Source organism: Lissotriton helveticus, chromosome 4_1 (genome assembly GCF_964261635.1).
Source record: "Lissotriton helveticus chromosome 4_1, aLisHel1.1, whole genome shotgun sequence".
NCBI classification, from domain to species: domain Eukaryota; kingdom Metazoa; phylum Chordata; class Amphibia; order Caudata; family Salamandridae; genus Lissotriton; species Lissotriton helveticus.
The window spans coordinates 143,126,679-143,139,341 of record NC_136063.1 but is presented as its reverse complement, the minus strand read 5'-3'; the positions used below and the strand labels follow the sequence as shown (position 1 = coordinate 143,139,341).

At 43.6% G+C, this 12,663-nt stretch overlaps 1 protein-coding gene across 1 annotated transcript in view; it reads right to left on the bottom strand.

The window, feature by feature from the left end:
* Window positions 1-12,663, bottom strand: part of LOC144828429 (microtubule-actin cross-linking factor 1, isoforms 6/7-like) — a 300,733-nt gene that overhangs the window by 190,101 nt on the left and 97,969 nt on the right. Inside the window, exons 8-10 of the mRNA XM_078686575.1 lie at window positions 10,400-10,519; window positions 9,212-9,319; window positions 6,518-6,736 (exon numbers count right to left, since the gene is read on the bottom strand). Coding sequence (XP_078542701.1) covers window positions 6,518-6,736; window positions 9,212-9,319; window positions 10,400-10,519 — 447 coding nt within the window. The remainder of the gene's footprint in view (window positions 1-6,517; window positions 6,737-9,211; window positions 9,320-10,399; window positions 10,520-12,663) is intronic.

The window sequence follows — 12,663 nt, the reverse complement described above, 5'->3', positions numbered from 1 at the left end:
CGCCCTCCCACAGGCTCCGGTGAACTTAGGGAAGCAAACAAGAGCTGCTTATCTGGCAGGGCAAGCAAGAAGGAGGGTTGCAGAGCAGATCTGCAGTCCTGCCCCCGGCTTCTAACTGGGTACTGCCTGACCACAGGATTAGATTGTCGTGGGAGCTGCAGCTGGTATTGGTAAAAAATAGACTCTCTTGAGAAGCAGGAAACTAACAAAACTGGTGGCAATCTTTGGACATAGGCAGGTGTTGCAGGCCAAGGGAGCATGCGGTAGCCTTGATGGTTTAGTAACACTTGAAAGCTGAATCAGCCTCGTCACCAAACAGCTGCTCCCCATCAAAAGGAAGTTTTGTAAGATTTACCTGGATATCCACAGAAAAATCGTATGTGCAGAGCCAAGGATGTCTACGAATGGTGCCAAAAGTGCCCATGGCACAGGCCAGGGTACCTGCTGTGCCAAGCCCTGATTTTACAATGATTTTGAACATCAAAAATGGTCTATTGGAAATGCTCTTTCATTCAGAACATTAGGCATGTTCACTTGAGCCATATCACACAAGGCATGATTATACCTGGCTAGAAGGCAGTAAGAGTTAATAGACTTCATGGCCATACTTCCAGTGGAAAAAAGCCTTTTCTGTTCCAAGCCTCAAAACGTTTTTATCCTCTATCAGAGGGTGTTGAGGGAAAACAATCTCCCAGATAGACTCCTGGGACAGGAAGCTTGAACAAGGTACTCCAGTGAGGGGAGGGCTGAAAGTAGTGGCGGCTACTGGCATTCGTTAGTGGTGGACAGGGGGAGGGAATACAAACAAAACGGATCATAATTAAAATAAATAAAATTGCACTTACCTGCCACTCCGACGACTGTCGACTCCAGCTGCACACTGCGCGGGCTCCCAGATGCCAATCTCAGTGCTTCTCTCATGCTGAGAATTCCATTCAGACAGTACAGCCACTCGGACAGTAACTGGGAGTCAAGCATTTCTCTAGCCCGGCTGGGCAACACAGCCAGGTTGTAGAAACCTAAGTGCACACTATGGGTTGGGCATTCTAAGACAGCCAGCCAAACCGTCATATAAACTTAAAAGTACCCACCACCACTCCCCCTGCCATGCCTGTCACAGGGGATTGCCTGGCCCCGGCGAATACAAGTGTTGTCAGCGATCAGGCAGGCAAAAATAAAATGATAATAAAATACTTTTATTATTATTTTATTTTTCATTATTAGCTGGTGCGGCGCTGCTCTGCCATCATCGAGGAGCCACCCCTGGCTGAAAGGAACTCTTGGTCACCTGGAACTGGGCAATAGCGGTAACCTACAAGCCAGTTGACTCAAGGAGTATAAGGGAGTTTTTCTCAGGCCGTCAAAATGGGCTCTAAAATGGCCTCATTAAAAGGGAGAAGAGGCGCTGAAGTAGAGGGCAAAAGGACCTTGGCAAGAATGTTGGTCTTATTTTCTGTGGTGGGTCGTTGCAACTTAAACACTTCAGCATCCTTCACCATCACACTATGAACAGAGACCTCTTCAGGTGTTAGTGGACCAGAAGAGAAATCCATAGCCAGCTCTGGAGAGGTACCTAGGCTGTTGGTGGAGGACTGTCCTGAAACTCATTCACATAATTCCCAAAGTCTTCTATGGAATTAGATCAGTAGGGTCAGAGTCTGTCCCAAAACATCATGAAGACCACTTCTGTACTCTTTCGCCTCCAAAAATTGTTGGGCGTCCCTACAGGATCTGTTTGGAGAAGCTGCCGTGTCTGCGGCACTGCTCCAGAGTCAGTGATGGAGGCAGAGGTGGCATCGACTGCTGAGCGCAGAGTCAAAACATTGTGACATTAGCACTGGATTCATTGGAGCGGCACCAAAAGGCATTTGATGGAAGGGCGTGAACAGTAGTAGCCGGCATGGAGCAGCTGGTCCCAATGGGATGCCAGTCGGCATTGATGCCTTTGAGCAGATCAAATACATGGCACTGAGGAACACCGCAGGGTCCGACCCTGGAGTCGGGAACTCTGGGAAGGCTGGAGCCAATGCCGGAATATCTGGCAGTGGACCCACTGGCATGAAAGGTTCTGGAAGGGTTGATGGTCACTCCAGAGCCCAGTCTAGTGGTGGAGCAGCACTCCATGGAGGAACTGCCACGGTCAAGTCAACTAACTCAGCCTCCCAAGACGAAGGTACAAGGGGAGTCCGAGTGCGATGAGGAGACTTACCTTTATAATGCTTCTTTGACTTTCTGTGCTCTTTCTTCTTCTTACCCACTGAGGAAGAAGATGAAGACCAAGAAGTCTAGACTATTTGCGGTGGCGATGGTCCTCTCTGGCCATGGCCATGAAGAGCTTAGGTATGTATTCTTTTAAGACCCTAGGGTGCATGCCAAGGCAAGAAGAACAGGCCAGGAGCCAAGGTCTCACCTCGGACACCAAAGACACACTGATTATGTGGCTGTAATGGGCAAATGTCTCTCACAATCCCTCCAAGACTTGAAACAAGAATTTTTGGGAAGGGGCATGGTACTGCAATTTGTATTTTAGACTTTGGTTGACGAAACCCCTCAGAGAGAGCAAAGCTTCAGATCTGCACCCAAGGTGAGGAAAAAAAGGGACCCGCCGTCATGGTACCAGGAAGGTGCTATTTGGCATTGGGGACACTGCCTAATCTCACTTCCGGTATCAACTAAGACCAGTGCCCTCTACTGGCAACTTGAGAGCTTTTGAAGTGTTCTGGGTGCAGTCTGATGCCTGGGAGGGTTGTATAGATGAGGAATCTGCAAGTAGTAGTATGCATCAGAGTAACCACTCTTCGCCCCAAATGGACTAGGTAATATGAATTGTCTTTCTTCGCCAATAGTGCCTGAAATGATATATCTGAAGGAGCCTACCATGCTGAACGAGATGCCTCTGTGATAAAAACGTATTATAGTATCTCCTTTTGGAAGGCCTCTCCTTTAAAAATGTTCGGAGCCTTGCACTACCACATGAGAGAGCACTTTGCTGCAGTGGTTAGGCATCTTCCACTTGTTCTCTTTCTGACACCAGTGATCCTCCAGGAACTTCTGCAGGGGGTCACATCTGCAACAGTGCATTTGGGACAATAAAGATACACAATATAAAACAGTCTAGAAGGGAGATCTGTGTGACTATGGGATTAATGGTTTTCCAAATGAGATTGCACTTGTCTCAGACAGATGACACTCTCTCCTTCAAAACATATAATTTTCCTTTCACAGTGTCTATTGTTTCACCTACATAAGTCAGACTTTGAACCAGAGTTGAGCTTTATTTTTGTAGGTTGATCTGGAGGCACAACTTGTGGAGCAGATGGGAAGTTGAAAGTGAAGAAGCATTTCATAACAACTGTCTCTGCCCTTTTTGCAACAAGTCATCCAAGTAAGACTGATTCACTTCCTTCAGAGATAGGATGCTACCACTGGAGAACATTTGGAGAACGTGCAGGGAGATGATTTCAGAATGAATGGCAGGGCCTTGAACTGATAGTGTTTGTTTCCTACAACACATGAGAAATTGTTTGCTCTGTGTCGCTAAAGATATGTGAAAATACGCATTTTGAAGATTTACTCTGCACATTCAAACGTTTTACCTCAGATATGGGATAATATGATGTAGCGCAAGCATCCTGAATTTATGTTCTCTTGATGAACTTGTTTTGGAACTACATAGCTAAAAATCAATCTGTAATCTCGCTTTTAACCCTTCTTTTGAACCAAGATATACCAGGAGTATACTCCTTTTGCCTTTCTGTCAAGATGGTACCAGCTCTATCACACATTTTGTAAAATAGAGGTTTGGATCCTCCTGATACAAATCTGCTCCAATGCTCATTTTCGAGGAGCTAGTAGTGAAATTAGCCTGTAGAAAGACAGTATTCATGAGATACAATATTTAGCACCCATTTTCCTCTTGTGGCTAAAGTCCACTCTCCCAGATGCAAATACACTGCGACCCACATTGGAGTGAGAAACCGGGGCAGGGAAGTTATTAGATGGTCACTGTTTTCAGAGGAGTATCGCTTCGGAGTGACCCATTTCTGTTGTTGTAGACGTAGAGGACCTGCTTTGATGTGGATATCTCTGGCCTCTGCAGTGGTGGTTGACGGGGCCAAAGGGGTTTGAAGCCTTCATTGAAAGCACCTCCTATCTCTGGACTTATACTGATGTTTAAAAATGTTTCTTCTCTTTCAATCCTACTGTATTTAGGATCGCTGCTTAGTTTTTCATTTAATCATTTCTGAGTCAGTGTGATGATCTAATAATGCATTCCCTAAAAATGGCAGAATCATAATATTTAATTGGGCTTTTGGCTATGCCAAGAAGTTCTTTTTTATATGGAGACCCCTGCAGTATTCTGTAGCAACTAACTCCACTGAATTAACTGTAGCACTTATAACCTGGTTGGATACCAGCAAGATTGTGTTCAAAGTTTCTACAAAAAGACCTGTGACAATACTTGGCAGGTCAATGAAAGATCCCATACCATCCAACACTTCACATTGTTATCTCCCCAAGAAAACAGTATCTCTGGTATCTTTTAGGCAGGTAGCAACTGTTCCACCTAGAAGCTGTCCCACCAACTTTTCTGCAGTCAAACACCTGCTTTCTCTCTCCAGAGGAGAAGGGTTTCTGGCATTGAGGCCAGATGTCACAATTACATAATTTGGTTTAAGATTAGTTTAAAAGCCATGATGGAGCGGAGGAGCTCTATATTTTTAAAGCAGGGGAGGTGTAACTCCCTTACCTGTAACTGGCGTAAGGAATTTCTCTTCTACAATGACCAGTAGATCTAGCACTACGAAAAAGTGTGATTTGGGACCTGCCCTGGGACGTAAAGTTTTTCAAAGGACCAATATAGTGGGTTATGGGGCCTCTAGGGGGAGCTACTCTGGTCCAGACTTCACGGAAAAGTCTGATAATGGATCTTCAAATGGAATTATATGTCTGAATGGGGTCAATAGTAATGGATGCATACGCGGAGTGATGGGGACGTTAAGCATCTTCCAGAGAAATTCTCCTCTTCTTGGTACTAGAAAAAGTAAAAAGTGGAGGATCGTGGGGTCACATTCATAGGAGTAATAGTTTGTTGAGGCAGTGGTAGCCTTGGAAAATGTCAGGGCCTCGTCCAGGAATCCAAAACCATTGATTATGTCGCTGTCAAAGCCATCGACATCAATAGAGTGGGTGATATCTCCATTGTTGATTTTCTCGACATCTAATGAGATTTAAATTACTCCATTAGGGGAAGGCACCGAGACCAAATGCTTTGCCCGTGGAGCTCTTTAAATGTACGGCAAGCATAGCCGCCCCGTATCTCTTAGGGATGTTTAATGAAGTGAGAGAATGGGGGGGTTTGCCAGTTGACCAGAGGACAGCAACTATGGTTGTAATCCCCAAGGTGGGCAAGCCAGCTGATCATATGCTGTCTTCTTCTCAGAGAATCCATGGGAGGAGGTTTTTTTCCCAAGGCTCTTCTTTTTCTCCTTCTCAGCTCTCTGGTATTGTAGCATTCCTCAGAGTCTTAAGCCTTCCTGAAATATCAGCAACCTTTTGGGAAACATATTTTGACTAATTCCATATTCTTTCATGGAAGGTGAAACTAGGAGGCATCCCATGCAAACCTTGTGTAGGGTCTCATACTGCCTCTTTCTCACACAGGAGGAGAACTTCTCAAAGACAGAAGGCTTTGGAATTAAAAAGAATCTGTCAAACACAAGAAACAAAATCATTCCGCTAAATACTGGGATTTAGAAGACGTCAAGTAAACGTGAAAAATCTGAAGATTTGTCTAAATAGCTGACAAAAAAAAGAGTTGTAACCACAAATGCTCTGAGATCATACTCACAGGAACGATGAAGAAAAAAACTGGCTGTGTGCGACAACTGCCAGGACAGTGCATCATGGGTAAGGGAAGAACCTGAAACCTTAAAGGAACAGGATCCTTTTTCTCGGGTTTCAGTGAAGGTCTGTCGAGCTGCATTTATTTTCTTCTCATATACTTTCACCCATTTTTGCACTTATGATGCTGCAATGCAGGCTTGAGTTTGGTTATTTGGAGTCCTACAGACTATTTCCAGGAAAAATGTTGCCTTGATAGGCTCCTAAAAGGTGCTGCTCTTTATATGGGCACTGACGCCATATGTTTCGAATTAAATTAACAAAGCATTTCTGCAGTATTTGTTACTATGAGTGCAGATCCCACGATACAGAATATCAGAAATGTACACGGTGTCAGTAATAGAATTGTACCAGCATTAGATCTTTATACTGTGCATTATTTATCTAGAACAGTGTGTCGGTTATTAGTATAATAGAATCTATCAGTGACTGGAGCGATCATATCAAAGCATATAATTTATGAATACACTGAACATACACCTTATAATATCTCACAATTCCTCATTCCTCATGAGAGTACTAAGGATGAGGAGAATGGGGTTGCAAAACGCTACCTGTGAATACCCTCTGGTAAGCACACATCACCGGTCTACATTGGAGTGGTCAAAGTTACCTGCAGGAGCTCTTGCTGCTCTTTGAAGGACTCGTAAGTGAAGGAGCTTGGAGACAAGTGACCAATCTCCACCCTAGTTTCCTCCATCCAGGGAGCCAATTCGCTGTGGGTCTCCGAGAACTGCGCCAGCAATGACTGCACGTGTTCCAGTTGCATGGCAGCGGACGAGCTCTTCATATAGATGTGCGGTGCCTGCTCTGCCAGAGACGCTAGGGCTGGCTGGAAAACAAATGGAAGGTATCTGTTTATACAAAAAATATGCATTCATTGGGCCTTTTGGGAAAGACCAATATTGCAATTTTATGCCAGGTACTATAGACATAAGCCCTGACATAACTAATGTTATCGATTTGAGCAAATTTTACTTAAACCAAGATGTAGAGAATTTACCAGACGTTCTGCCAAATCCTGACAGTTGATGGAGCTTAATTTGAGCCTGCACAGTTGCACCATATTTCTTATGGCAAAGTTATTGGAATATTTTGATTGAAACCTTCAATGGATATCCCAAATTTTCTTTTGCTCAAAATGCAAAGTAATTTGGAAACTGCTAGTTGCTGGACTGGTGTTCAGCTGCACTTATGATTTTTACCAATGGCACTCCACTGCATTCAAATATTGGGTTTGTGGTTATGATGAGACATGTTTGTGTCTTTACAGAAGGCCACTGCTAACAATTCCCACTAGCAGCAATGAAGGAAAACGTTAACAAAAGAGGGAAATGAAAAAAGAAATGTTACTTACTTGTCATTCTAGTTCTGCATCATAGGTATTCTCACTGATGTCAAACGCAGAATAGTACTGACTTCTTTATGTGTATATGTATATATATATATATTTCTGATGTCGGAGGTAGCAAGCTCAATGTTGAACAGTCTGGCAACACCTTCAAAAGTCCATGCCAGGCCAAACAGTTTTTTTGGAATGCTACAATAATATAATTATAATAATTGTAAACCACATGGTAGTATTTAATTTGAGAAATGCCATAAAGTAAAGACACTGACCTAAATCCCTGCTGTAGACGCAGAGAATACAATGAACGTAATGGTGCCAGTCGGGTTAAAAATGCATCAATTGCATTCAGCATATAATGTAACTTTAAGACAGCCAGCAGCTTCCATTACTCTGCATGGACTGCACTGGAAGTTTGCCTCACAGGCTTAGTTATTTTCAGTTAACAGGATTAAATAACATTTGAAAGGAATTATCAGTATATAAATTAATTGCATTGTTAGCAAGGAAGGAGGGAGGATTGCTCATGACTTCAGTGAGAATACTTGCGATGCACACTTACAAATAAAATTACAAGTAACATTTCATTCTGCATTGTAGGGTTCTCACCGATTGTCATAAATGTAGAACAGAGTAGCAAGCATATCTCGGCAAAGCAGCAGTCAATGCAATAGAAAAATGAACTATGTACCAATGAACCTGAAGAAAAGTCAAGAAATCTGCTTGGGTTAATTAATTTAATAATGTTTGCAGAACTGATTGACCCACTACTGCAGGTATCTCCAACGAGTACCTCATAAGTTACTGGTAGCTTTCCAGCTACACATAAGTAGCTCTAATGTGTATAACCCAGCTTAATAAATGACACTAATAATCAACCAGCCGCTGTCTCTCGAAATTTGTCATTTGCCTCCCCATCCTTAGCTTGCATCAGTAATTTCAGTTACAGTTTCTCCTACCTAGCCTTTTCTTTTTTATTGTTGATGTGAAATCTAAAATGGTTCCTCTACTGTAGGCTTCTGGTTCCTACCACATAAAGGGGAGAATCTCTGTGTGGTTTAAGTATTAATTAAACAGAAACACAATGGCTTAAGAGGTATTCACTCCGATCTTGCTACAAATTGCTTCCTGGTGCATAGCAATTGTGTATCTTGATTACTTTTTAGGTGCTTCCCAGTCTCTCTCAAATAAACCCGTAGTCAATGGAGCTCATTGGAATGAGCTTTGCAATTGGTAGATATGTGCTTTTTGCAAAGGGGCAAGCCCACCATTCCCACATATCACATATTTCCTTGCCAAGGTTGTACCTCTTCTATAAAATTCTTGGAAACAGTCAGTGGTGGAAAGGAGGAAGTAAGCTTCCTAACACAGCCTCTTGAAAATGAAGGGTGTGCAATGTGCAAATGATGGTCTTAAGAATGACTGGGCAAACCATTTGAAATGTAAGGGCAATTATTTCTCTGAAAGATATTTTTGTTTCTTTAATGGATCGATCTTGAGTGATGTCCCCCATGTGAAACTTCAGCCCCAAAGGTTAGGTGTGGTTGTACTAATGTCTGAAAGTAGCTAAGTTCATTTAAGATAATCCATGCATTCATCCTCTTTTCCATGGAAGGACTTCTTTCTCTGTTTGCAATTAATTTCTATATGGTGAGAAATTAATTTTAGAAAGACTGGGTCATAAGCAAAAAAAATTAAACGACAAAATTACCACTAATTGTAAAATGGCTCACAAGCATTGATTTATTTATCCTGAAATTTTGTAGAGTGCTGCGTGTGATCTTTTGATTACTCCAGAGCGCTTGGTTGGTGAAGAATAGATAAACACAATGACAGGATGGAGAGGTCCCACCACAGGTAAGTAACACTTAATTTGGCAAACAACCAAAGATCATTGTTTGATAATCACTAATCCCTACCAGCGGGTCAACGTGTGCAGTAGCTTGAGGAGTCGCTTACCTCTAGACTTCTCTGAATGGCTGGTGGACAATAACTGAGCAGTGTCGTGGAGAGTCCCAGAAGTCGGTCAATTATACTTTGGTGCTGAAGGATCTCCACAGCCAGAAGCTGGAAAAAATACAAGTCAACAGCTCAGGCCTAACCTTCACCAAACTCCATCTTTTGAAAGTGCAAATTTCTAGGAATAGCAACATGCGGAGTAAGTTTTTAGCATTGAATTGGTTAATTGTACACTGCTGATTTAAGAGGCCGCACAACATGTCCATAAAGTGACACACAGGACTAGAGCAGCAGAGAGGATATCAAAGTAGCTGTTTTGCAGATTGCTATAGATACATCTAATTCCATGTGATCCATGAGTCACTCCAAAATAACTTTACAATAGCATACAATGCGTTTAATTGATTATGCAAATGATGTTTAATCATTTCCTATGCCCTGATTTTATGTCCAGCTTACTGTTGCTCCATTACTGGGGTGTGTTCCATAAGATCCAATGCCAAATCCCATATACATTAAGCAAGAGTTTGAGGATAAACCAACACGGAGAAGGGTCCCCAATAGAAAGTTGCCCTCCCTTATTTTTGAACCTCATTTACTAGTCATTGTCTCAGTTGAAAATCAGGCAGTGACCATTTACTGTCCACTCGGAAACATCAGTTTCTTAAGCAATGATCCTAACTATGTGCTGGAAAATATACCAAACCCTACACCAGTCATCATCATGTGACTTTAGTCTCAACCAAGCCAATAGACATTTATTCAGTTCCTTGATAACCATTCATTCGTCAACCACACACTTAATTGGCTACTGACTTCTTGTGATTCAAATGTGTAAACCACTCATTCCCACAAACCATTACTCTCTGAGCCCCTCTGATCATACCATTGTACCCACCATTATCCATTCTACCAACACAAGTCAGTCATTACATCACATGTAATAGGTGTGTGTGCCTAGCGTAACCTGTGGTATGCTGGTTAATTGACAAGCCAGGTCTTCAGCTTCTTCCGGAATTCAAGAAGAGAGGAGAAGAATCTGATTTCGAGAGGGAAGCCCTTCCAAGCTTTAGGAGCGATGTAAGAGAACGTTCGTCCACCTGACCTGGTTCTGTGTATGAGTAGGATCCTCCCTCAACTATCAGTACTTTCAACCTTGGCCAATATTGTCTCCGCTTGTTTACATACCTTGTGATCTGCAAGCTGTGACTTGATATTTTCAACATCTAGTTTAATGTTTCCAAGTTCATCCAGTTGTTTTCCAACGCAGGACAGATGAGCGAGTTCGGCTTTCACAACCTGCTCAAACTGAAGGAAAGAAACTAGCGTTACCATACTACTTTGGGCTTCAAAGTGATTAGTACATTAGGGCACCAACTCTATAACTTGTAGGACATGATTTACAGGTGGACATGGAGAAATTATGTTTCTGTAGCTAGTGGAACTTCAGCTCTGCCTGACCAGCAGAAAATAAATCCACCAATTTAATTAGGTCAGCCACTATGGCGAGGTTGTGATAATCCAGTTTGCTCAATTTTCACCAATAGGCAAATTCTGTACCCAGACGTTTCTCTCATGCATTACAAAACACTATTATGCCTCAAGAAGTCGTATGCAGTCTCTAGTGACCAAATGACTGCGGATCCCTCCTCTGTAATGAACTGGGATGAACTTGCTTTGATGAAAGTATGTGTATGTAATCTGTGGCATGATGAAAATGACAGTACGAAAAAATGGCAAGCATGCCTCTGTAATAAACCTACAATGTTTGTTTATTTACAAGCATAGCATGAGATACATTTTTTTCAATGTTTAGTCCATTGTTCACTGTGCTATTATTGTGTGCTTTTGTATCCCTTCCCCATGAGTTAGTTTCCTCCCTGGTGCCGCCTGTAGTCCTAAGTGCCGCTAATGAGGTCGTCGATCTGCGTTCATACACTGAAAGGATGCCAGTTATGTGTTATTGTTTTAATGTATAAACTGGAAAAATAAAGTTTAAAAAAAAAAAAAAGAATGTTTAGTCCATTGTATTAGGTTTATGCCATGCTTCCTTCCATAAAGCAAATATTTGGTGCAAAATCCACTCACTAGTTGCTGGATGTTCCTCTTTCAATTAAGCTTATTATTTGTCATATTTGTGACCAAAATCATTGGCAGGAATGGAAGTAAAAATGTCAGTTTCCAAGACAATTTTTCTGCCTAATTCAATACCCCGAAAATCAGTGTAGTCTGCATCCCCAGTGTAAACTCCTTTACTACTCCTAATATGGTGCATTTTAACAATTTAACAATTCTATTTTTAACAATTCTCCCACATATCTCCGTCACAATTCTCCGTAATATCTTTCCTGCCTGCTACGCCCCCCCCTCGCCCCGTTGTCTCACAACGGGCATTTACTTCCAATCAGCCACAACAGGAAACTCTAACCCCTCCTTCAATCCCCTCTTCCAACAGCCACACCTCCCCCAGTTACCGCCTCCCTCATCCCCCTACTGACAATACTTCCTCGCCTCCAGGAACCTCACGCCCCACGAACTTCATCCCAACTCACAGTCACTCAAAGCCTCCCCCTGTCCCTTCCCCTCCCCGTCCTCCGTCTTCAGTAACCCCCCTCCCCTCGAATCTCATCCCTGCTCACAGTCACTCAAAGCCCTCCCCTGTCCCTTCCCCGACCCTTCCCCCGCCTTCTCCCCTGATCCCTCAACCTGATCCCATCAACCGTACCCTGATCCCTCAACCTGATCCCATGAGCCTCATCCCAGCTCACAGTCATTCAAAGCCTCCTCCTGTCCCTTCCCCTCCCCTTCCTCCGCCTTCAGGAACCCCCCTCCCCTCGAGTCCCATCCCAGCTCACAGTCACTCAAAGTCCTCCCCTGCACCTTCCCCTCCCCTTCCCCCGTCCTCTCCCCGGACCCCTCAACCCCCCAACCCGAACCACAACACACCTGGCGCTACCCCAGATACCCCCATCCCCTCCCTCAACTCTGTCAACGCCTCGCGGCTCTCGAAAACCAGATTGTCACAATCACCCAGGGCCTACTGGAGATCCTTTCTAACCTAGGTATAGCCCGCAGACCCTCCAAATGCCCACCGCTGACGGCTCACTCCGGCAACGCTAACAGCTCTCCTAGGCCCACAGAAACCTCTAGTACCCAGCTTCACTATCCCCCCCCTCAAGATCTCGGAATCCTGCCTACAGCAGTCTGCAAAAACCGGAGACCCCTTCCCTAGGTGCAAGACTCATACTCCTTCCCACACTCCCCCAAACCCCCGATCAGACACAAAACACTTGACTTCAAGGCCTTTAAGATCAGCAGCACCTATGTCAGACAGCGAAGCAGCCCTACTAGCCGCCACATACAACACCCCCACCTTAGATTCTCCCAAATCCAAAATCCAAGTAATCACAGGTCACCGGAAAGTCCCTCCCAGCACTAAACCTCAGAGATAC